The 23,391-nt window shown below is 50.9% G+C and overlaps 11 protein-coding genes across 11 annotated transcripts; 4 read left to right on the top strand and 7 right to left on the bottom strand.

Moving 5' to 3' along the window:
• Nucleotides 1-2,710: 2,710 nt before the first annotated feature.
• Nucleotides 2,711-3,664, top strand: ASPWEDRAFT_172824 (uncharacterized protein; the record flags this gene model as incomplete). The annotated part of the gene is made up of 1 exon (XM_040830982.1): nt 2,711-3,664. The coding sequence occupies one exon, from the start codon at nt 2,711-2,713 to the stop codon at nt 3,662-3,664; it is 954 nt and encodes a 317-aa protein (XP_040689712.1).
• Nucleotides 3,665-3,928: 264 nt separating this feature from the next.
• On the bottom strand, nt 3,929-5,666 carry ASPWEDRAFT_110065 (uncharacterized protein; the record flags this gene model as incomplete). Its single annotated transcript, XM_040828144.1, has 9 exons — nt 3,929-4,012; nt 4,062-4,177; nt 4,224-4,449; nt 4,502-4,716; nt 4,769-4,912; nt 4,963-5,294; nt 5,340-5,412; nt 5,460-5,473; nt 5,527-5,666. The coding sequence occupies 9 exons, from the start codon at nt 5,664-5,666 to the stop codon at nt 3,929-3,931; spliced, it is 1,344 nt and encodes a 447-aa protein (XP_040689713.1).
• Nucleotides 5,667-6,561: 895 nt separating this feature from the next.
• Nucleotides 6,562-8,629, bottom strand: ASPWEDRAFT_111913 (sugar porter family MFS transporter; the record flags this gene model as incomplete). Its single annotated transcript, XM_040828283.1, has 6 exons — nt 6,562-6,897; nt 6,951-7,289; nt 7,337-7,604; nt 7,649-8,092; nt 8,136-8,199; nt 8,245-8,629. The coding sequence occupies 6 exons, from the start codon at nt 8,627-8,629 to the stop codon at nt 6,562-6,564; spliced, it is 1,836 nt and encodes a 611-aa protein (XP_040689714.1).
• Nucleotides 8,630-9,998: 1,369 nt separating this feature from the next.
• On the top strand, nt 9,999-11,370 carry ASPWEDRAFT_41269 (uncharacterized protein). Its single transcript, XM_040835515.1, has one exon. It carries the CDS (start codon nt 10,087-10,089, stop codon nt 11,239-11,241), a length of 1,155 nt encoding a protein of 384 aa, XP_040689715.1. The 5' UTR covers nt 9,999-10,086; the 3' UTR covers nt 11,242-11,370.
• Nucleotides 11,371-11,901: 531 nt separating this feature from the next.
• ASPWEDRAFT_184012 (uncharacterized protein) lies at nt 11,902-13,088 on the top strand. The gene is made up of 4 exons (XM_040832009.1): nt 11,902-12,035; nt 12,081-12,236; nt 12,284-12,617; nt 12,665-13,088. The coding sequence occupies exons 1-4, from the start codon at nt 11,927-11,929 to the stop codon at nt 12,831-12,833; spliced, it is 768 nt and encodes a 255-aa protein (XP_040689716.1). The 5' UTR covers nt 11,902-11,926; the 3' UTR covers nt 12,834-13,088.
• A 233-nt stretch (nt 13,089-13,321) lies between these two features.
• Nucleotides 13,322-15,057, top strand: ASPWEDRAFT_110586 (sugar porter family MFS transporter; the record flags this gene model as incomplete). The annotated part of the gene is made up of 6 exons (XM_040828188.1): nt 13,322-13,510; nt 13,555-13,719; nt 13,764-13,881; nt 13,927-14,302; nt 14,348-14,760; nt 14,807-15,057. The coding sequence occupies 6 exons, from the start codon at nt 13,322-13,324 to the stop codon at nt 15,055-15,057; spliced, it is 1,512 nt and encodes a 503-aa protein (XP_040689717.1).
• ASPWEDRAFT_156413 (NPP1 family protein) lies at nt 15,035-15,905 on the bottom strand. Its single transcript, XM_040829703.1, has 2 exons — nt 15,649-15,905; nt 15,035-15,597 (listed from the first exon to the last, which is right to left on the bottom strand). Exons 1-2 carry the CDS (start codon nt 15,867-15,869, stop codon nt 15,105-15,107), a joined length of 714 nt encoding a protein of 237 aa, XP_040689718.1. The 5' UTR covers nt 15,870-15,905; the 3' UTR covers nt 15,035-15,104.
• A 282-nt stretch (nt 15,906-16,187) lies between these two features.
• ASPWEDRAFT_51928 (5'/3'-nucleotidase SurE) lies at nt 16,188-17,118 on the bottom strand (the record flags this gene model as incomplete). Its single annotated transcript, XM_040837676.1, has 2 exons — nt 16,188-16,906; nt 16,950-17,118. 2 exons carry the CDS (start codon nt 17,116-17,118, stop codon nt 16,188-16,190), a joined length of 888 nt encoding a protein of 295 aa, XP_040689719.1.
• A 301-nt stretch (nt 17,119-17,419) lies between these two features.
• Nucleotides 17,420-19,038, bottom strand: ASPWEDRAFT_172832 (T6SS phospholipase effector Tle1-like catalytic domain-containing protein; the record flags this gene model as incomplete). The annotated part of the gene is made up of 3 exons (XM_040830983.1): nt 17,420-18,798; nt 18,847-18,861; nt 18,909-19,038. 3 exons carry the CDS (start codon nt 19,036-19,038, stop codon nt 17,420-17,422), a joined length of 1,524 nt encoding a protein of 507 aa, XP_040689720.1.
• A 524-nt stretch (nt 19,039-19,562) lies between these two features.
• ASPWEDRAFT_156421 (alkene reductase) lies at nt 19,563-21,428 on the bottom strand. Its single transcript, XM_040829704.1, has 3 exons — nt 20,746-21,428; nt 20,063-20,698; nt 19,563-20,006 (listed from the first exon to the last, which is right to left on the bottom strand). The coding sequence occupies exons 1-3, from the start codon at nt 20,989-20,991 to the stop codon at nt 19,653-19,655; spliced, it is 1,236 nt and encodes a 411-aa protein (XP_040689721.1). The 5' UTR covers nt 20,992-21,428; the 3' UTR covers nt 19,563-19,652.
• A 147-nt stretch (nt 21,429-21,575) lies between these two features.
• Nucleotides 21,576-22,779, bottom strand: ASPWEDRAFT_41278 (uncharacterized protein). The gene has a single exon (XM_040835516.1). It carries the CDS (start codon nt 22,649-22,651, stop codon nt 21,650-21,652), a length of 1,002 nt encoding a protein of 333 aa, XP_040689722.1. The 5' UTR covers nt 22,652-22,779; the 3' UTR covers nt 21,576-21,649.
• Nucleotides 22,780-23,391: the final 612 nt, after the last annotated feature.

The raw sequence follows: 23,391 nt of genomic DNA on the forward strand, positions 1-23,391 counted from the left end.
ACTCACACTCCCCATCTGTGTTCTTTCATTTCGTTCATGTTGCTTTTGCTGACTCAGCCCCACCGTGCAACATCCGACACCCAGGTGACTCCGAGTCAGCGAACCCCGGGCCCGGGCTACGTCCCCATCCAGGGTCTCTTCCCCCGACGATGGAAATTAATCTGACGTCTGCCACTCCAGATTCGTCGTCGCCACGTTCCTACCCGATGCCGGTGGTGTTTTCCGGTCTTTCGCCCCTCGGGCCTGTTGATGTTGTCCAATCATAGACAATGCTGGTTGGATCTGATCAACAGCGTCCAAACGGTACCGAGCTCGAGATCTTTTCCTATGTAGCGAATTTTCTCCCCTTCTCCGATCCCAGACAGTGAAACAGTCTGGTTTTTGTGCCTGGGTTGTTGTGGGTTTGTATCAAAGTTTTACTCTTGGCGTCCCCTCCACTACGGTACGAGGCTTACGGGTGCCATGTGCTTGCGTCGTTCTGTTTGCCGCGAACGGATGCCAACCCCAATACCCCATATTATTAATGGTAGGGTAAGTTCTTTTTCTGCATGTCTCAATGACGTTTTCACATGTGTGTCTCCGTTGTTGGTGTGTTGATTGGCTCTGGATGGTTTCGCCTGGTCGCCATTATGGCTGTGCATCTCGTGTTGGTTTCAAAAGCCTGGATATTAAAATAAAATGACGTACGGTCTCTGCGCAAGCGAAATAACATACAAAAGACGGTCACGTAGCAGTTCCTGTGTCCACCAAGCAAAAGCATAAACAAGCACTGCCGCAGTCCGCCAAACAGACGCCAGCATAAGGCTCTTCGGAAAATTCTGACCCTCTTGGCGGGGAAAGTGGCCCAGTTGTTTTTATTAATCACTCGGCCTGATGGAGCATCTTAGCCGAACCTTCCCCCGGTCATACGTTTAATTACGCCTTTTACGTCGCCGTGTCTTGGAGACGGCAAAAGAAAAAAAGAATCTATACAGAAAAGGCGCATGCCAAGCGCGTTTGCCCGCCGTGGCATTTCTTGGCGGCCTGCGCCGTGTCGGCCATGCCTGCCATGTGAGGACGCAAGGTTCCCGCCCGCCAGTCAAGCGTATGGCTTTTTGCTTGGTTGCCCGGCTGGCGCAGAGCCTTAATCAAACCAAGAGTTCAAGCTCTTGTGCGGCAATTTCTGTCTCCAGTCGTCTCCAGTCACTGTCTCCATCGGGAATCATGTGGTTGAGAGCCAAGGCTATGATGAGGACGACTGCACTGCATGACAGAAACTGGTATTCGATGGATTTGGGGTAGACAAAGGTTGGCTTGGTCTTGTTATTAATAGCGAGAAGTTGTATGGACGGACATTGTAGATTATATAGAAAGTATATAGAATGGACACTAGAAAGGATATATTTCCGAAATAATATACCTTTCCGAGTAAAACTCAAACTTATTGGATCATAATAAGGAATTTATATTACAACCTTCCATCGAATGACAGAGGATGACCCTGCTTTATAGTCATGGTTCCCATTTAGTAGCGCCATTGATCTGCTGCTTCTCTACTGCCAATCGACATCATGTTCAACCATGATCGTCCAGTCTCGGGCAATTCTGGGGAAAGGGTCCTTGTATGCAACGGCACCCTAATTCAATCCCAAAATTGGTATCATCGATCGCCGGTTCACTGCCTAGGCTCGGGTATTCTCAAAGCAGGCAGGTTTTGACTGATCCTATCATGGCTGTTAGTTTCTTGCAATCGTTGGTGTCCGCCGCTGGATTTCATGCAGTGTGGGGACTTGACGCCCGTTTGGAGTTCTCGCATATAGCAGGGATTTCATCTGGGGTGCTTGAAAGCTTGGTTAATCCTTTATTAGCACGCAGGGCTTTGTTTCTGGTGTGGGGATTCGAAGTCGTCCAAGACTGATGTACAACTGAGACCATATGAATCGAACCCACAATTTCAAAAGGGAATCTATGATGACTGTAAACAGTTCTTGTGGAGATATATCGTCTGTACTCAACTGGCTTGATTAAATGCGCAATATGTGCAATAACACCGAGCATGGCTTGCTTTCACGGTCACTGATTGCTTGTCCGACTTGGTTTAGACAGACATTTTCTATCAGCAAGAAGAAGAAGGTAGTATCAGTTCCATGCTCCCAATGTTCTGGGTTTTGTAGTTTCTCTTTTTAAATCGAGTGTGCTTGTCGAGATCGCTTGTTGTATGACTCTTGTGAAACAATGACCATCACGATCTTCATGCCGAGGGCTGTTTGACTTTATGCTGACACCAGCCATTCGAGTCTTTTCTCCAGTGATCGCTGTCATTCAGATAATCCACTTTGCATTGGACAGTCCTTTTTTTTTTTTTTTTTTGCACCTGATTCAATCGCACCGAGGCCGGGGCAATCGACAGGATATATAGTTGCGATTCAGACAATGCAGACAGCATACATCATACAGCATACAGCATACATCCATAGATAAACCCATGATCACTAACAAGAGCCTCAGACACTCACGTTTGAACTCTCGATATCTGCTTGTCTCCCGATGTTGCTGGCGTGTGATTCCCAAACATGCCGTCATTTCGATCCCCGCGTCCCCATCACGTGCCACCGCCCTAACCCGAATAGGCCATCCGTCACGCAAAACACGTGAAGTCTTCACGATAGCTCTAATTCCACCCAGCTTCCAAAATCCCCCCCAAGGCAGCCGACCAGCTCCATCCCTCACGATGGAGTCCGATGCGGCCAACGCGGCCACTCCTCCGACGCCCAGCACGCCTGCCCTGCCTCCCTCCGACATCCTCGATCTCCCATTCAACATCCAAACGCTACGAACGCGATTTTTCGCGATGGAGTCGCCGATCACCATGCCCATCTCCGAGTTCAACGCCGCCTGGCCCTTCCTCGATAACATCTACGTGAGAAATAGTGGGAGGAATAGTGAGAAACGAACGACAACGTACTACTGGTGTCGGTTGTGGCCTAAGAAGGCACATGCGCCCCGCATCTCGCCGGAAAAGCGTCAGCGTAATCGCACCGTCCGTACGCCCATCGGATGTCCGTGCAAGATTAAGGCGGTCAGCGATGGGTCGTTTGTGACATTTACGCGGACTGGGGATGGTCATAACCATGACTACGCCGCGCTGGGGCACAAGATTACGACGGGCGTGCGGGAACTGGCGGCCCGGGAGGTCTCCAAGGGCTACAAGCCGAGTCAGATTGCGGAGATTCTGAAAAGCAGTCGGAATGGGAACCTCGAGGCCATCCAGGCGGCTGGCGGTGGTGCGTTGAAACTCAAGGATATCCACAACGCAGGTCAACATCGACGGCGGTCGAACGTCGAGCCGCAGAGCATCACCCCAGAGGTCGAGGTGCCTTCGCATCGTAAGCTGCAGGTTCGCGGGGTGTTGGACGGGCTGTTCAGCAAATACCACGAGCTCGAGTCGATGACGTCCCGCTGGCCTTCAGATGTTCGTGATGAAGCCGTCTCCAAGTGGATCAACGACCTGGACCAGATCACTCAATTCCTGCGCCGCGAGGAACTCGACCACCTCCGGACTCGATTAAAACCCGATTCTCAGCGGGCGTTGACGGAATCCGAGATGCCTTCTGTAGTGGCGGCGGCGAGTGCTCCTCCTGCCCCTGCCGTGGAGACCCCCGAGGCTGGACGGGAGCCTGCTTGATTACTCGATTGATGTCGGACATGATTATTATACCTCGTGCATATTGATTTCAGCCGGTGGCGCTATGGGTGGCAGTTTGTTTATTTATTTCGTTTCTCTCTTTCGCTCCATGTGAATGCATGCATTTCGGTGTAAAAAATAATGATAGACTAGAAAGTGGCTATCATGGATTCAGCCATGAAGATGATCTGGATGAATATATTGATTTCTATTATTGATACATGTACGGGTAGTCTATACATATTTACAATTAAAGCAGGTCGCTTAAGCATTATTCGCACAGGAAAAGCTGGCACTGCTGGGATTATCATGCAATGCTTTGCCGGAGACGTAGAGTCCAAGACCACACTGAGACTGTTAGCTGATGTAGAATTAAGAGAGTCATGGATAGTCTTACAATGCATGCTGCACACCCGATAATAAAGATATTGACAACGGTGAGAATCATTTTCATCGGCGTGGCAGAGTACTGGCCTTTGTTGAGGTACAGCCAAAACATGCCACTCAAACCATCTGTACGAGTCAGCGTCTGTCAGAGAAAGGAGAAGAAAGTCCTTACAAGTAAACCAGCTAGCGAAAAGCGAAGCCACCAAACTAAGCAGATTACTGAACACCGGAATCGCCTCGGCGATAATCCACGCAATAACCCACAAAACCAGCCCAATACCAACCCACGACCAGGTGGCGACAAAGTCTCGCTTGTGAAGACGGTCACTGTTACGGAAGAGACGCACGTAGACGTATTTCGCAGCAACGTGGCCATTCACGACACCGGAGATGACGATCTGTTGGGGTTAGCATGGCTTCTTCTTTTTCTTCTCGTCTAGGCAATCTTACAGTAGGCAATGCAATGCCGTAGGCTACCTTGCGAACAACCGGACTGGCTGAGCCCAGAGCAGGCGATGTTACGTCTTGTCCGGCGTAGCAGTAGATGACCACGGCGGCAATCATGTACAGACAAGTGTCGATTCCCTGGAGCAGGAAAAGCGACTTGGGGTAGTCTTTTGGGTCTTTCAACTCGGCCATGAAACCGAAGAAAGCGACGTGTCCGGCTAAAGGGTCAGTACTGGGTACGCTTGTAAACATCGTCGGTGATAAACCCACAGAATGAAAAGACAATGTTGCACACGGCCAAAAACGCATGATACAAGTCTGTATCGATAGTAGCCTTGACGCCTCCAGACCAAGGACGCTCAATACCAACACCAATCATGGCAATCATGACGGCGGAAAAGATACTGATGAATGCTGTTCCGGTTTAGATGAGAAAGTCTTGAAGGATGGCTGGCTGCACTTACACACAATCGACAGCCACGACACCTTCAACAGAGTTCGCGGCAAGCAAAGGAAGAAGGAAAGAACCAAACCAATAACGCCAAACACAATCGAGCATGTGCCATGGTTGGTGATGGAATTCATAGCCACGGTGAACGTCAAAATGTGGCTGCCCATGATGAAAATGACCAGGAGCAATTGACCAGTCCCTAAGACTTCACGGCCAATGCTGCCCATGAGGACTTCGCCTGCATCACCCATACTGTGGATGTGAGGATAGCGCCACTTGAACTGGCCGATCACATAGCCGGTATACGTGGCCATGCCGCCGAGGAAGAGCAGCATGACGATAGACCTGCACTGTCAGCATGCATCTGCAATATCGAACGTTCATACTTACGGAGCCAGTCCCAGTGAAGAGATCACAGCAGGCAATGATAGAATACCCAGCGAGACCGTCTCAGCCACCATCACTAAGAAAATTAGTTTGATTACAGCAGCCGACGATATAGATGCATACAGAAACCACATTGCCTGTGTCAATTAGCAAATACCCTCAACATCTAAACATCAGACAAGCAACTCACCACCAGTTCAGCACCTTATACTTGACCTCCGCCAGCTCCTCATCCCCAAACGCATCCTGAGCCGACGACATCTTGCCGTCCTCCTGCTTCTCCGCGTCGTGAGAGCCAACATTGTCAATGGCATGCTGGTCAAGTCCCATCTCTGAAGCTCCGTAAGCTTCAGAAGTAGAGTGGCTCATGGCCATGATTAAACGCAGTGATAGCGAGTCTTCTCAACCTCACTACCCTCCGAATCCAGCCGTGACGTGAAGAAAGACAGAGAGAAAAAAAATCTGCTCCACCTATTGGCTCGAATGCAACGCTATCGCTTCATGGACACAACTTAGCAACGCAAAATCCGACAGGCTTGACAGTCAACAATCGATTCAATCTATCAATCAGATGAAGAACAGAACCAAACCAAACCATGACAGCCGTGACTCAACGGATTCTCCATCGCGATTAATTCCCTCACAAGCGCGTCAAGATTTGCAGTGTGTGTTTCCACTTCGATCCCCACCGTCGTGGTATTGGCATTACGGCATAAAATACGTGTATCTTACAGCCGGTATCAGAGTGGGCCGTTTGCAGGGTGCCTGTCGGTGGCGTAAGCCAATCAGGAATAGCGGAGATGTAACCGTCCAGAACGGAACGCCCCCTCGCTAGGCCTGATTAGGAAGGCAGCGGCATGCCCCGTGTCTGCAGGGATCCCGAAACGGAAGAGCAGGTGACTTTGACTTTCGACTTCAGCGATGGAAAATGCGGAGGAGAAGCGGAGAGAATAAGGGGAGATGGAAGCGAAGCAGCGAATAGATGATGCTGGTTGGCGTTGCTGGTGGATACGATACGGTGAATACACAACTCAAACAATCCTGAGACGCTCAAGCATCGGCCCGAGGTAAACCGGTTAGTGCAGATGCCTCATGTTCAGATTCAGCAGTCAAATATATTAAGCAATCGATAGTTACAACAGATACACATTGTCTGGTATATGTAAACTCACAAATCATCTAATCACAACAACCCATCACCCAATACCCATCCAGCTCACTCCATTCATTCATAATCGTAAAGCTGCTTCTGCGGCGGCACATCTCCCCGCAAAATATACTTCTTCACATACCACGGGATCATCCCCGCATAATGATTGATGTGCTTTCTCGTCGGCACGGAAAACACCTGGTCGAGTTCTTCGAGTGAGAGGGCCTTCGTCTCGGGCAGACAGAAGTAGCAGAAGAACCAGCCGAAGAAGTTCCACGCCGCGTACCAGCCAAACGCGCCTTGTGGTGAAAAGGCACGGTTCAGTGCTGGCCAGGTGAGAGAAACCACAAAGTTGAAGAACCAGGTAGTAGCGGTTGCAAATGACATTCCAATGTCGCGGATGTAAAGAGGCTATTCATTTCATGTTAGTGTTGTATATTAATGTAGAGGGGATGGGGACGTACGAATGCTTCGGCAGAGTAGGTGAACGGCACCGGACCCTCTCCTGGCGAGTAGACAATCATGAACAGGTAGATACCCGTCGCAACACAAGCCGTCCGAGGTGTCTGGTCGGGAATATAGAACGAGAAACCCGTGAACAGCAGGAAGAGACACATGAGAGGGAAAGTGGTGAGAAGAAGATTGCGTCGCCCGAATGTGTCAATGGTGTAGACGGCAGGAAGAGCAAAGATCCAGTTGGTGATGCCGCATCCTAGCGAGGTGACGAGAGCCTCTCTTACGCTGAACCCGGCACTTCGGAACATGGACGAGGAGTAGTACATGATAGCGTTGACGCCGCAGAACTGAATGGTCAGGATGATATGTATGCAGTATTCGAGAAGAGACATACCTGCTGCATGAACATGACAAAGAACGAAGACTGCGCTGCGCGACGGTTGCGAGGAACAGTGAACATTTCACTCCATAGTTGCTTTCCCTCGCGCATGCGTTCCTCTTCTTTCAGCGCTGCGTGGATATAGTAGAGATCACGGGCAGCCTGTAGGGTGGAGGGACGCAGTTTGCACAAAGCATTGTAGGCGCTGCGATAGCGGTTGCGGATCATGTACCATCTAGGAGACTCGGGGCAGAAGTAGACTTGGGAGCAGACGAACATTGGACTGTCAAGTTAGCATCTGAGTAAAGGAGGGGTATGAAGACATACGGAATTGCGGTAGAACCCAACATCAACCGCCAGTTGAGACCTTGTAGACCCGGGCGATGCACATCCATAAAGACAACCGAGGCAATGTATCCCAACATGATGCCAAACGCCGTCCACATCTGCCACATCATGACTAAAGCACCACGGATATTGGCGGGAGAGCATTCAGCGCCGTAGACGGGGGTCGTGGTGGATTTGGCACCGACAGCGAGACCGAGGAGGAGTCGACTCAGGAAGAGATGGTACCAGGTGGTGGAGGCAGCCATCCAGAAGGACGAAGCAAAGGAGATGAAGCAGGAGATGAAGATACATCCTCGACGGCCGAAATAGCGATTCAAAGGCGCTGTGGTCCAGCATCCGACAAGGGCAGAGCAGAGATACGGAGCACCGTTGAGAAGACCCTGCATCCACTCGTTGGTGATGTTGAACTCGTCAAAGTAGAATCTGTTGCCATTAGCATCGTCTATACAGCATCAGCAATACATACTCCTGAGCGCCATTGACGGCCGTCTGGTCCATGCCCTGGACAATCGCCGATCCCGCACACAGAACTATTCAATGTTAGAAGCGACATCAAGGACCGACCACGGACGTACTCGTCATGAAATACATCATAAACGGCTGGTTCCATCGATGCGTCTTTTCGCGCCGAATCAACTCTTTATCCGCCTCCGTCAGTTCCGACAGCGACTCGAACGCCTTGGGATCCTGCGAGATCAACGCTCCCTTTTTGAGGTCTTCGAGCGCATCCTCGAGTCCCTTTTCACGCGCAAAGGCTTCGACATCGGCCAGCAGTTCCTCCTTGGACAGACCGGCCAGGGGGTTCTTCAGCTTGGTGTATTTGCCCTGTTTCTGGCCGACTTCACGCGACCATGTGCGGGCCACCTCTGCGTCCACGGCATCTTTCTTCTCGATGGAGATGGAAGACTCGAGGTGGTGGATGTCCCCGGGTGATTCGGGGTCGGTTGGCTTTTCTCCCATGATGGCAGATCACTTGTCGATCTAGCTGCAGAAAACGACAGGCAAATGAGAGAAAGAAGACGCGAAGAAATCTGGGCCGACAGAACGACGAGGGGAAAGGCGATCATTAAAAGGACGCAAGACCTCGTGGCTCACCCGCCGCATGAGGCTGTCGTGTTTGCCCCGCATCTTTGTCTCCAGATTTGCCTTCTCCGGATTTTCTTTGTTCGGACCAGGGATTAGAGAGTGTACCGGGATGAACGAATGGTCATGTTTCATGGCTGGCCAAGAGAGAATCCTTTCTTTGTTGGTCGATGGCGCATCCCGTCGGGTTGCCAACAAGCCACCACCAGGCGGCCATGGCGGCGAGTCATCCGCATCGTTGGCGGGCTGCCAAGGGCTTTGGCCTCGATTCAATGGCGATGGCGATAGTCGGGCGCTGGTAGGATGACTGGACATCTCGTATTGACGGTCAGACAATGTAACTTGGACGGTGCCGAGATGGATCGGCATGAGGCTATCCAGTTACAGCGAAAGGCGGAAATTAGCTGCATTGGAGAAGGTGAGGTTATTGGATGGAGCAGGAGAATATGCGCCAATAATACAGCCTTAGAAAGGCGTTCACGTGGTTCTGTTTACAATCATAATCTTGGTTGATAATGGGTTACGAATGTGGGTATTTCGACTAATGGTCTGTATGGCTTCATCTCAGAATTATCATTACCTGATTGCCTTAGAACTCAGGCATACAGAATTATCTCTTCCTGCATATTTAGATTATGACAGCTCGATCATACTGGATGATATTCCTGCTTGATTGTCTATGAATGTCCTGAATAGATCCACAATTGGATTCGACATGATTCTATTTATTCTTCAAGCCACGATAAGGAAATGATCGACCGCTATAGATGAAGCCTGACTCAGTTGATAGAGATATTGTTTCAGCTTTATTCATTGATTATATTAATGTATATTGACTGTCTATCGGCGGCTATGGTTATGCTATATTATTACCTCGACTGACTCCCTCATATTCTTATGATAAACAAGACATCATCAATTCATAGAAATATAGCATTTAGAATAACTCAATAATAAATAAGATTCGACCATGTATCAAGGCTAAATGTGAATATCTTCACCAGTGGGTCTATCTCAAACAGCTCCACTTTCTACCTGCTACACTTGCCCCTGATCTTGTTTATCTCCCATGATGGTGCGACTCCCATGCTTTCATCTGTATTGCTTGGGCGCTTCTGAAATGAACTGCCATATGGTGAAGCCATCCAGGACTGCCTGTTCCACTCTCTTGTTTTTCTCTGTCTCCCTCCATCTACGCTTTAAATATGCCGTTTCCCTCTTCTCTTCTCCCATCAATTCAATCATTCAAACCTTTCCATTCTTTCTTTCCATTCTTCATTGATTGAAGTTGCCATTCTTTGCGCTGGTCCGCTTTACCTTCATTTTATCCCAACATGCGTCAATTCCTCCCTGCCTCTCTCTTCACGGCCTTGTTGTCGGCCTCGCGTGTCGCTGCCCACGGCCATGTCACCAACATCGTCATCAACGGCGTCTCCTACGAAGGCTTCGACATTGGCAGTTTCCCCTACGAGTCGGACCCCCCGGCTGTCGTCGCCTGGACCACTCCCAACACCGGCAATGGCTTCATCTCGGGCGACCAGCTGAGCACCGACGACATCATCTGCCACCAGAATGCCACCAACGCCAAGGGCCACGCCGTCGTCAAGGCCGGCGACCGCGTCAACATCCAGTGGACGGCCTGGCCCGACTCCCACCACGGCCCGGTCCTCGACTACCTCGCCGACTGCGGTGACAGCTGCGAGACCGTCGACAAGACCGAGCTCAAGTTCTTCAAGATCGACGGCGTGGGTCTCGTCGACGACTCGGAGGTCCCTGGCACCTGGGGCGACGACCAGCTGATCAAGAACAACAACAGCTGGATGGTTGAGATCCCCAAGTCCATTGCTCCGGGCAACTACGTCCTCCGCCACGAGCTGGTCGCTCTGCACGGCGCCGAGGAGAAGGGCGGCGCCCAGAACTACCCCCAGTGCTTCAACCTGCAGGTCACTGGCGATGGCACCGACAAGCCCGAGGGCACTCTCGGCACCAAGCTGTACACCGAGAACGATCCCGGCCTGTACGTCAACATCTACTCGTCCATCTCGTCGTACACTCTCCCCGGTCCCTCGATGTACTCCGGCGCCACCTCCATCTCGCAGACCACCTCCGCCATCACCTCCACCGGCACTGCCGTGACCGGCTCTGCGGCTGCCTCTGCCTCGGCCTCCACCACCGCTGCTGCCCAGCCCACGGCCTCCAGCTCGTCAAAGCCCTCCATCATCGTGTCCTCCATGACCAGCGTGCCCATCCGCATCCCCTCTGCGCCCGCCCCCAGCCGCACCCCCGCTAGTTCCGCCCCCGTCTCCTCCTTCGCCACCACCCCCGTTCCCACCCCTGCTGCTCCCTCTTCCTCGGCTGCTGGCGGTGCGCAGTCTGTCTACGGCCAGTGCGGTGGTGTCAACTGGAAGGGCCCCAAGGTCTGCGCTGACGGTGCCAAGTGCAGCTCCATGAACCCTTACTACTACCAGTGCCACCCCAAGTCTGCTTAGAGCTTCGTGAGGCAGGAGACGTGTATTATAGATAGTTGTTAGTTGGTATTTCATAGTGGTTTGAATGAATTGTATTCAGTTTTACAGGTTGAAAGGCAATGGCATCTAGTTTGACACATCAGAATATGCAGTATCTCTCATATGATAATCTCAATGATAGAAAACATCTTGTGTAATCGTAAAAGACTGGAATGCATTATGGTATGGATAGAGAACTGTTACACAACACCCGCAAGATGCTCTCATGTGCATACAGAAAAGCTCAATTAATAAGACCACGGCTGTCAAATCCGATCCATGGAATTGTCACGTTAAACAGTGGAATGAGTATACAGTTTAATGTGTTGCACAACATTTAAATTTACGATAACACGTCAGTTGGAATGCATTTATACCGTGAAGGGCAGCAGCCATATACATGGGTATGCTGTACAACCAGGTTGATCTGGCGTTTACATACTCCCTAAACGACCGATTGTCATTTGATCTGTGTTATCATCCATCAAATTGATAATAAAACAGCAGGTAATTGCAATATAAATGCAGCCATTCTCTCGACATGAAGTTGTTTTGGCCAAGTCATAACCGAAACCTTATTCCTATTTTGCTCCCGGTCAGTTTGACTCATTTTGATATTTATTATGTACAACAGACCAACATTGACAACTGAGAACAAAAGATCAGAATGTATCAACGAGTCTATACAAACGACTCGGATGTGCTCATCCTGGGTCTCTACTTTGTCTTTATCCTCTACCAACTCGTCAACAGAAAGAGCTATCACCCCCATCCAGGTACGTCCGCTTCCTGACCCACTACGCTACATTCTAACCATCCAGCTCTACCATATCACACGGTTGCCGGCCTGGCCGAACTAGCCCTCTACTATGGCGGCTATCCATGCTCTCTCCCCGCCGTGGCAGCGTGTCTCGTCCACTCCGCCACATCCTGGATGCTCGTCAAACACCTCAAAAAAGGCTATCCCCCTATCACCAGTGCGTACACTATTATCATACTCTATATAAGCATGCTAACCCCCCAGAACCATCCTACCAGGCATCAGGCCTCATGCGACCACTCGTCATACTCCACGCATACCACACCCAAGAGCCAATGGCCTACCACGACGTCATCATGCCCCTCCACGCCTTCATCTACATGAGGGCCTTTCTCTTCCTCTTTTCCACCATGGGTCCCACACGCGACTTTATCAAGAATATGAATTCGCGGTTCGTGTACGCGCTGGGCATTACGGGCTCGGGAGCAATGGCGTTTGGCCACTGTAGTAGTTCCTGGGCGGGTGTGGCGTACTTTATCCTGGTGCACTTGGTGGGCAAGTTTAGTTTGTGGACGAGGAGGATTTATGATTCTTACATGTGTGTCTACCTTCCTTGATATATCTCAGACGAGACTAACAAGATAGATACGCCAAAAAACCCGTGCCAGAGTATATCCTCTTCTGCCGACGCATCGGGGCGTTTATCTTTGACATTCCCACGGAAAACGAGATGCAGGCGGCTGTTGCGGACGGGCCGAAGATAGGATATTTGCCCATGGATCGGCTGGGGCATGATTGGGCGGCGTTTAACTAGACTGGTTCTGGGTCGGTGTGACCAATAGAGGGTATGATAGATGATGACGAAATAGACCTGGGAGCGGTGGTTGCACTTTATTCAGCTTGTTTTGTTGGAGATTCGGTGTATTGCAGTCCGACTTTTTATATCTACCACTACAAACATTACAGTATGTCTAGATTAGCCTCATTCATCTAGAGATATTTAGATACATATATAGACAGTCATACAACATGCTTAGAATACCAGCTATCTTTAAGCACAATATTAGGCAAGACAAGATGAAAGACGGAATATCCGAACCCCGCACTCCACACTCCGCACTCGCCCTCTTTTCCCCCGACCCCGACCCCATAATCCACCCGCCTGGCCTGCCGATTGGCTGCGAGATTGTGGAGTGAAGCAGACACAGAATGGAGAGAGAGAAGGGGAGAGAAGGGGGTGATAAATACGCCCCGTTCTAGTCGTCTCACTCTCACTATCGACTCAATTCAAATCAATCAACCATGTGGAAGCACAATTTCCGGGGCCGAGCACTCGTTTTTGCCGTCACGGCTTGCTCATGCCAGGCATTCTTGCTGCTGGGCTATGACCAGGGCGTGATGAGCGGTCTGGTTGGTGCGGATAATCGGTTTGGCAGGGACTTTCACCATCCTGATGCGGATTTGCAGGGGGATATTGTGGCGTTGTATGATGTGAGTAGTACTTGGTTGATGTTGGTTACTGGCTAATGATGTAGATTGGGTGTATCCTCGGGTCGATTCTGGTGTTTTTCATCGGTGAATGGCTGGGTCGACGGAAGATGTTGATGGCTGGGGGTGCGATCATGGTGGTGGGCACGATCATCCTAGCGACGTCGAGTACAGTGGCACAGTTGATCGTCGGACGAATCGTGACTGGCGTGGTGAGTTTCTCCCTCATGTGCAGGATATCATGCTGATGGAATAGGGCAATGGCATGAACAGCTCCTCAGCGCCTGTATACCAGAGTGAATGCTCGCCAGCCAATATCCGAGGAACGCTGCTGACCCTGCAGGGCACAATGACCATTCTCGGTCTGTGCATTGGTATGTATCCTACATCACCATCACTGATTGTAACTAACAAGACAGCCACCTGGCTCGACTACGGCACCAGCTTTACCGAATCCTCCTTTCAATGGCGATTCCCTCTCGCATTCCAAGCCGTCTTTGCCATCTTCCTCATCCTCCAAGTCATCGGGTTACCGGAAACACCACGGTGGCTTATGCAGAATGACCGGCACGAGGAAGCAAGAGCTGTTATTGCGTCCATCAACGACGTCGACGAACATGACGAGATTGTGCTCCGCAGCTTGATGGATATAGAGAGTGCCATCCGCGAAGACATTCACGGCGACAGCGTCAAATTCAGCGAATTCTTCACACACGGCAAAGTGCAGAACTGGCGCCGACTGGCCATCATCATCGCGATTGAAATTATGATGCAGTTTACTGGATCGAACATGATGTATGTATCTCCTCTCTTATCAAGATGATAAATGCTAAGGAACAGAAACTACTACGCCCCCACCGTCTACGAAAGCGCCATGAACATGTCGCGCAACATGTCCATGATCCTCAGCGGCTGCACCTCCATCGCCTACCTGCTTGGCTCCGCCATCCCCCTCTTCCTGATGGACAAATACGGCCGGCGGGTGCTGCTGATGGTGTCTGCGGGTGGACTGTCGCTGTGTTTTGTGCTCGTGGCCGTCCTGCTCTCTCTCAGTAAGCTCAACGCCGCGTACGGCGCAACGGCGTTCATCTTCATTTTCCAGATCTTCTACGGCTTGGGCTGGTTACCGGTGCCGTGGTTCTATCCGTCTGAGATCAGCACGCAGCGGCTGCGGAGTAAGAGTGCGGCGATTGCGTCGGCGTTTAACTGGTTGTCGGTGTTTGCGGTGGTGAAGATCACGCCGATTGCTATTCGTGAGTTATCCTACATCTGTATACAGTTCAGTGCTGATGGTTGTAGAAAATATTGGCTGGAGGGTATTCATCATCTTTGCCATTCTCAACTTCCTCTGGATTCCGATTGTCTTCTTCTTCTTCCCCGAGACGAAAGGACTGGAGCTGGAGGACATCAATCTCATCTTCGCCAAAGGAGGCTTTACCGGTGGTGTTTTCTCTTCTCGAGGACGGACGGTGATTCCGCATCAACATGCCCAGGAGGCAGAGCTGGAAGCAAAGCAGGATGCGACTGCTATAGAAGACATTCATCGATAGATATAGATAAATATATAGATAGATATGGTATATACAGGGTATTATGATTAAAAACTAGCCAATCCCAAATTCCTCTCCCAATTGGCATCCTTAAATGGCACATTTGCCTTCCCAAAGTCCGTATTCTCCAATGCCTCACTCGCAGCGCTGGGGAGCGATTCCCACGCAATCAACGGCTGCTCGCCGCCAACTTCACTCGTCAATCCGTTCTGGTGGTCCAACGGCCAGGTACTCTTGTACTGGATCAGCGGCGACGTGCCGTCCAGAGAGTATCCGTCCGTCGAGCAGTCCCAGCCTCCATGCGCAGACGGACACACGGCGAGGATGTTCTCCGCCGTCGAGGCAGAAGAGTCGGATAGCCAGACGACCACGCCCTCCCAGTCGTGGCGGTGGCCGATGCCAGTCGACGGCTCGTCTTTGGGAAAGTACCAGGCGTACATGAGTGCGGCGTGCGTGCCGTTGTTGGTTCCGCGGACGTACACCTGTCCGGTGCTGCTGCTGCATTCGCCGCTTTGGGAGCCAGAGGGTTTTAAGCCGGCGCTGTATGGTTAGTATACAGACATACTGGAAGGTTGGCAGTGGTGAGCTTACTTGGTGTTTCCATTTTCATCGACAGCAGGGAAGGGCACACAGCCATTCACCACCTTGAGATGCGGTTTGTACGCCAGATACACATCACCTGTTGCTCCGCTGGGGACGGTTTGATCAAACCCAACGAGCTGGTCGCTGTTGACGGTATCACGGGCCTGGTGCTGGCTGGGAAGAGCGAGGCAAACGGCCGGGAGAGCCAGAAGATCAACAAGACGGACCATTTTTGCGTTAGATGTCAGAGTTAGAATTGGCTCAACTTAATCGACGATGATCAAATTGTCAATTCTTCAGGAGTTTAAATATTCAATAGGGGGAATTAGATAATGACGGTGGGTTGGTTCGTTCGTTCGGAGAATCTTCGCTCGGGGGGATTACCGGATGGGGAAAGACCCGGGATGATCGTCAGGGGAAATGTATATTAGATTGTTATCTTGATTAGATGATCAGTTGATGCGATATTGACGTTGCATTGGCGTGTACACGTGCTGTTCTGATAGGACTAGATTATACAGCTATGTATGTGCTAAGTGTGTACTATCTCAAGGTAGACAAGTCAGGAAATTGCCCAATTTACTCAACACCTCCCCCTGCACCGTCGCATTAGCATCGCCCTTGTCGCCCGCCATTCCAACCGACACACTGGCATAGCAGCCCGACTTGAGAATCACCTCCGTCTCGGTCGGCAGTCGCTTACTCCCACAGGTTTCTACATCGTCATCCGTGACCAGTGGCACGGCCAAGTGGATCCGCGATAGGATGAACTCAAACTCATCCGTGGTGGAACATTTCGAGTCGCTCACAGAGGGGAAGTTGACATTCAACCACACATCAGCCGGGAGGTAGGGTGTTCCCGACGCAATGACACGGTTGGTGACGTTGGTCGCAAGGTCCGCATACACCTGGCTGTACAATGGCGTCTCCTCATTCCACCCGGTCTGCGATCCTGAAGCCCCGGAAAAGGCGATTGCAGGAATCCCCGCGTTATGCGCGGCGTATGTGGCAGCGCCTACTGTGCCGGAGAAATACACGGTCACGCCGAGGTTCGAGCCGGCGTTTGGCCCGGAGACGGCGAGATCGGGGGCGTCGTAGAATTGCGAGGAAATGTTGTCGATGCCGTACTTCATCGAGGTCAGGGGGTATGAGTTGACGTAGTTGAGGCGCGGCTGCGACGCATTATGGCCGATGGCAGGGCTTCCAGACGGACAGCTGTTGAACTCGCATGCTTCGGTGAGTTTGGTGGGTGTTTTATCGGAGGAGCCTGCATTATTAGCTATGCATCGTCAATGGGTAGATTCGCATACCCTTTCCACTCTGGTTCTCGGCAGGGGCTGACACGACAACCGAATGCCCAGCAGACGTCAACGAGTTGAACAACGTGCGGATGTTGATTTCCGCCCATCCATCGTCGTTGGAAGAGACGATGTTGACTGCCTGGGCTGTCAGAGGGAGGAGGGCGAGAGCAAGGCGCATTGTGTCTGTTGTCAACGACAATAACACTGCCTGAGAGAGTAAAGCGATGATAATATTTATAGCCTCGGAGATATACCCCAATCGATCTCGTCGTCATCCCACGACGATCAACTCCAAATGGCGTAAAAACGGCGCGGATCTCGGCTTCATCGCCGGCCAGTGGCGAGACCACGTGCTTCGGATACGCAATACGAGTTATGCATGGTGATTCAGGATGTTTATGAAAGCGGATCGGCCCGGATAGATTGAGTTGTGTGCATATTATCGAGATTATGGATTCAGCGTGGATAGGCAGTATAGACTACCAGTTTCGAATAAAAGTCTGCCGTACAGGATCCCCTTGATGCTTGTATAGCCGCCACGCTCCTTTTTCATCCGACGATATTATGTCCTTTCCATATCGCCGACCACTTCCCGCGAATAGATTGCATGGTTTATAGTCGGTGAAATCCATCATTCGTCGGATCGCAGTAATATGGACCTGCGCGTCGGGTGGGATATCGCGCATGCCTCCCAGAGAAGGTGGCCATCGGGTCAGCTTCCACGATGCATCAGACTGCAGCTCCATTCGCTTGACTGGGAAGCATTCCATAGCCTTCCAAGCCACGACCGATGAGAGAGAGATTTCATGACCGCGCTGCAGGAGATCATGGTGGTAGCCAATCGTGCTTGCATACAGCGCGTCCAGGAACGGACTCGACCATGACTTGATATCCCCCAATGCCTCGTCTCCCACGACTTTGGGGTACGTGGTGCCGTCTTCAATGCATCGGAACCGTTTGAGCTTCGCCTCATCAAAGTGAAGGCCTGCTCGCTGTGCCTCCTGCACCATCCAGACTAAAGGCGTATGGCTGAGCGGCCATTCCTCGCCTGGTCTTAATTTCCATCCACCCCCGATATCAGTATGTCCACCAGGAAACCACACCTCCTCGATATCTTGGTCATTGCCGTCGATCCGGGGAAGAGGTGCATCGGGCGAGGAGATGGAGTCACTGCTGGATGGGTTCTGGCTGACGACATCTTCCGCATAGATCTTGTTTTTGATATGCTTTTCCGGTTTCTCTTCGTGTTTTTCATCCCGATGAAGCAAAATCATGGGAATGTTCTTCTCGTGATGATGTTTCTTCCTATGTCGAGGCACCACCCGCGTCTGATTCAATAAAACCGGTCGGAACTTGACCCTCCTCTCGTCGATGCTGACAGCGTGCCGAATAACCCTACTCGAGGGTATCGTCTCCGAGTTGAGCTTGAACTCCGCAATGCTATTCACCGTATCAAACAGACCCAGAAACTGCACCCTCTCCACCCGCCGACAGATATTCTCCGCACACGCTTTGAGGAAATAATCCGCATTCTGACGCTGTTTCTCCTCGCTCGATTTCCACGCCACAAACGCCTCCCAGATGAACGGGATCATCTCCTCATTATCCGCGCTCAGCAAGCCCACCCAGTCTAGCATTTCGTTCAGGAATCGCGCCGTGTATGCACCGCGAGAAAACCCGAAAATGTAGATCTTCGCGCCAGAGCGATAATGGCGCATCAGGAATCGATATCCGCCGAGTAAGTGTCCGTCAAAGGACTGGCCTAACGCCAGCTCGAGCGCTTTGTTATTCCATGGCTTCTTCTTGCGAATCGCAGTGCTGGCGAGGGAGGTTGGGGTGATGTCGGTTCCGATTCCGGCTGTTTTGGTGAGTTTCGTTTCGTTCATTTAAGGGCGGAGGATCGTACGTTGATAGTAGCAGTCTGTATCAGTTAGCCTGATTTCATATAGACAGTCAATGGATGCATACAATGCTCATCGTCTGTCCGGTTCAGCATCCCGAAAATTTTGAGGATATTGCTTTCGCTGCCATCAGCGCGGAAAGTCTTGCCCGTGCCATCGAAACAGAGAACAATCTGTCGGTGATGTCGTTGAGTCATTGTCGGTTATTTTGAGCGCATGCGAAAGACACGCTGAGCTGACGATGTTCATCCTGGCTGAGCTCTCCTTTTTTTTGCTTTTCTTTGGCTTTGCTTTCATCGCGAGCTGAAGTGGAGTCGTGATCATCGCGCTAGTGATTGTTGTTTGCCTGAGGCAGATACGGGCAGGGGTCTTGTATTTCTTTACAGCAAGGCTGTCTGCACTATTGAAAGCATGGATAAATACGAATTAGGAGATGTCGAAAGGTCCAGTAGATAGGTATACAGTGTTCACATATTATCTGTTGGATGTGGTTGTTCGCCGATATAATTTCCTACCCCGCATCATGAAGCTGTGGATACTGTTGATGGATTCAATAAACAGAAATAGAATATTAAAGTGAAAGCTAATTGAATTCAATTTAGCTTCAGAGTTTATACATTCAGACCATCAAGAACGTACGAGTTCTTGATAAAGTATTCTGGAACATTCCAACCACATGGCCGAATCCTTCTGCAGCCAGTGTGATATTGCATAATCTATAGCAGGGGTTATCAAAAGCAACTTCTCAGCCTCACAACAACATCAAACATTGTCAATTCTGAATCAACTAAATTAACTCATTACACCCATTTCATACAATAGAACAACTACTAGCTCCCGCATTAGCAGCCACATAATCCGTATAATGGAACGCATTATCCTCAAACGGCCCATAAAACCGAGCCCGATCGTACGGCTCCAGCGGAATCCCCTTCTCCAACCTCTGCACCAAGTCCGGGTTACTGGTAAAGTACCGCCCGTACACGATGGCATCATACTTGCCCGATTCCACAACGCCCCAGGAGTTCTGGTCGTTGAAGCCTCCCGCGGAAAAGAAGGGGGTGGAGCCGAAGATCTTCCGGAATCGGTCGAGGTTGACGGCTTCCAGGCCCCAGCTGCGTAGGAATTGGTCTTTTTCTTCGTAGCTGAAGACTTGTTCGTAGCGCTGTAGATTGTTAGTAGGGTTCTACTGGTATGGAGATAGGGGCTAGGTAAACGTACAGGCTCGAGGAAGCTGACATAGGACATGGCCGGGTGAGACTCTTTCAGCTTCTCGCACAGATATGTCCAGGTTTCGACGCGCTGCTCGCCGCGCGCTTGGTTGAAGAGTCCAAATGGCGAGAGGCGAATGGCCGTGTTCTCCTCGCCGATCGTTTGGGCCAGAGCATCCATCAACTCCAAGACAAAGGTGCATCGCTTCTCGGGCGTGCCACCGTACGCATCTGTGCGCTTGTTGACGTTGGAACTGAGGAACTGCTCAGGCAGATATCCATTGCCGCCGTGGATTTCCACACCGTCAAAGCCAGCATCCATGGCTGTTTTCGCGGCGGTGCAGTAGTCTTTGATGGTCTGCTGGATGTGTTCGACTGTCATTTCAATGGGCGGGTGGTCCACATACTTCACCTGCTCTGTCGAACCAACCGGGGGATACGGGAAGCATTCAGTCGGCGAGTCCCAAGGTGTGGCAGAGGGAGCGACGACAGGAGATCCAGTCATATGGGGAATTGTGGTACGGCCAGCGTGCCACAATTGGGCGTAGATGATGCCTCCTTTGGCATGGACGGCGTCGACGACTTTCTTCCATCCGGCTGCTTGTTCAGGGATGAAGATACCGGGGACACCGGGCATGCCATTGCTCTGTGAGGTTAGATAAATAGCAGAGAAGAATTGTTAATTGAGAATACCTCGAGAGAAGGGGGAATGCCCTCGGAAATAATCAACCCTCCCTTGGTCGTGCGCTGGCTGTAATATTCAGCGATCAGATCCCCCGGAATCCAAATGCGATTGGGATTCTCAGGAGTACTGGTGGCATTTAGAGGAACACCCCGGTTGCGAGTCAACGGGGCATGAACCACACGATGGCTGAGCGTAATCTTGCCATTGGCGATAGCCAGAGGCTGGAAAAGCTGTGAGCTGGCGTTGGTAGCCATGGTAGAATTATGTATCAATTAAATTGATCGATGCTGGGATGAAGGACGAAGGAATGGGATCGTGCTGGGGAGGGGTCGAATAGCCTGAACTGCTGGACAGTCCGCCTCTAAACAATGGTGTTGTCTTGCTGGGCCAGTCATTGTGGACTGCCGGCTCCATCGTGAGGTCTGCCATTTGCGATTTGCCGTGTTGGCCCATAGTGGATATTATGTTTCGCCTAGTTTGTGTCTCTTGTCCAAAGCGTTGTGATCATCGAGGATCGTCATGGTTGACCGCTTATTCGTGTTGTGATGTTGTGCTGGGAATTGTGCGACTGCTTGAATCATGAGCAAAGTTTCATAATTGAGTATAACATTACATTCAATTGGATTCACTGAATGCACTGAATTGAAGCTCAAAAAAGAGAGAATACCGACTGAATCACTGCTGAATCACTGCTGAATCACTGCTGAAAGAAACCCAAAGATCCACTTCGGAACTGGCCGCTGTCACTGTGGTATCCGCAGTTAATCTCAGCAGTTATCATGTGACAGACAGAAGGTGAATTCAGTAGGAGATAGGGATACTAGATATATGGAAGATAGAGGTAGATAGAAGATATAGATACGCTTATTTACTATGGATGCTATGTACAAATGCTACTATCGTACACCTGAACTACCCCGACTCCTCCTGCTCCTTCATCTCCGTTAACAGTTGAATCACCAACTCGAACTTGCGATTCATATCAACTCGCAATGCATTCAATTCTTTTCTAGTTTCCTCCATACTCTGCCGCATATCGTCCATCCCTCGTCGGACATCCCGTACCTCTGTGACCATCTCCTCTTTCATACTATCGCTTTCCGCCTCCTGCGTCAACGACTCGCTCAGTTTCACCAGCGACTCTGCCAATGTAGCCTTTAACGGCGATTGCTTGACCCGTTTGGCTGGCCCTGGTCCTGATCCTGGCGTTGCTATTACTGGTGCTGCTGCCACTGCCGCTGGTTCCCCCGGCCCAGCCGGTTGTGTTTGTCCCCAGGACCGCTTCGCTGTCAACGCCGCCGATATCTGCTGCTCCATCATGTCTTCCATTGCAATCCACCGATCAATCGCCATTGTCAGTTCAGATGGGGCTTGTTCTTCTGTTCGTCTCCCGACCTCGATCTCCCGGCGATGAACCCGCCTCTCTAACGATCGATCCGTGACGATCCGCCGGCATGACTGCCATGCGAAACTCCGTCGCGTCCGCTGCTTCAGCTTGGACGCGACGGTGATCCAAAACCGCACTCGGTCCTGGTCTGCATATAACCCTTGCTGCTCGAGGCAGCAATTAAAAAGCACCGCCACCTGCTCCTCCAGTAGCTTCCGCCCCCGTCGTTTCTGCGAAGACGGTGTGTCTACTGCGCCCTCTCCATCGGGCGGGGGACTTTCACCAGGAGACCCCTCACCCGCGGCGTTATCATTCTGCAGCTGTGCGGAATCCGGGGATTGTTGGGGCGGCAGTCCTTGCTGCTGCTGATCTTGTTGGTGCTGCGGTGGTCGGTACGGCGAGACGTAGTTGCTAGGGGTGGGGGTGGGGACTTGAGGCCAGGACTGCTCGACCTGCGACAATCGGTAGATGGGAGTGCGGCCGGAGAGGTCCATGGAGGGAGTGTTGTTAGGGAGGAAAGGATTCATGGTCGTATCTCATAACTCGTCAATGGTCGAAGCCATCCGTCTGGCCTCTTTCCGCTTTCATTAATTATTGGTATTTTTTTGGTTCTCGACGCGTCTCGTGTTGGCGCCTGCCTATTCCGGTTAGCCTGTCGGCTCTGCTCGCTCCGATGCCCAATTAGGAAATACCCTTCTCTTTTCGACGATGAGGTCATTTCGTTCGTTCATTAGTAGTATAGATAGCAGCAAATAGTGTACAGAAAAGGGACTTGGTATCATATTTCCCACGAAAATTCCCATGTTCGGTTGCAACAGCCACCACACGAAGTCATAGTACGTACGCACTGTCCATGAACACAGTATATATAGCTGGTATTCAGGAACACCTATGACTCGTCCAGTGCTATGCACTAAGAAGGTTGCCATCCATTTGTTGAAATATGAATTCCATAAAGATTAATCACATTGATCACCGTTTCAGTCGAACCAATAATCTCAACACCATTAAGGTGAAAGCCGCATAAACAGTTCGAACCCCATGCGTTCCCTTGGCTTGGGTCCTGCCAAAACTTCTCCCATCATGTCCGATCCGGGTGGGAAGTCATTCTCGCGGAACGCCCATTCCTCTCAAGTTTGTCAGTATTGCTTGACGAAAGTGCCAATTAAGAAGTATGTCCAGGGGTTGTTCAGGGTTGTTAATGGAAGAGGTGCTTAGGAATGTCCCTGCGATGTTGTCTTTGTCACAGCGAAAACAGACAATTTTG

Source organism: Aspergillus wentii (assembly GCF_001890725.1).
Source record: "Aspergillus wentii DTO 134E9 unplaced genomic scaffold ASPWEscaffold_4, whole genome shotgun sequence".
NCBI lineage: Eukaryota > Fungi > Ascomycota > Eurotiomycetes > Eurotiales > Aspergillaceae > Aspergillus > Aspergillus wentii.

Excerpts from the sequence above, each read along its gene's own strand:
- ASPWEDRAFT_41269 (XM_040835515.1), top strand. The coding sequence starts at position 10,087 with ATGCGTCAATTCCTCCCTGCCTCTCTCTTCACGGCCTTGTTGTCGGCC.
- ASPWEDRAFT_41278 (XM_040835516.1), bottom strand. The coding sequence starts at position 22,651 with ATGAATCCTTTCCTCCCTAACAACACTCCCTCCATGGACCTCTCCGGC.
- ASPWEDRAFT_156421 (XM_040829704.1), bottom strand. The coding sequence starts at position 20,991 with ATGGCTACCAACGCCAGCTCACAGCTTTTCCAGCCTCTGGCTATCGCC. Across the intron at positions 20,699-20,745 it reads GCATTCCCCCTTCTCTCGAG|AGCAATGGCATGCCCGGTGT; the intron begins GTATTCTCAATT and ends CTAACCTCACAG. Across the intron at positions 20,007-20,062 it reads ATGTCAGCTTCCTCGAGCCT|CGCTACGAACAAGTCTTCAG; the intron begins GTACGTTTACCT and ends AACAATCTACAG.
- ASPWEDRAFT_184012 (XM_040832009.1), top strand. The coding sequence starts at position 11,927 with ATGTATCAACGAGTCTATACAAACGACTCGGATGTGCTCATCCTGGGT. Across the intron at positions 12,036-12,080 it reads GAGCTATCACCCCCATCCAG|CTCTACCATATCACACGGTT; the intron begins GTACGTCCGCTT and ends CTAACCATCCAG. Across the intron at positions 12,237-12,283 it reads AGGCTATCCCCCTATCACCA|AACCATCCTACCAGGCATCA; the intron begins GTGCGTACACTA and ends CTAACCCCCCAG.
- ASPWEDRAFT_156413 (XM_040829703.1), bottom strand. The coding sequence starts at position 15,869 with ATGGTCCGTCTTGTTGATCTTCTGGCTCTCCCGGCCGTTTGCCTCGCT. Across the intron at positions 15,598-15,648 it reads GATGAAAATGGAAACACCAA|CGCCGGCTTAAAACCCTCTG; the intron begins GTAAGCTCACCA and ends CTAACCATACAG.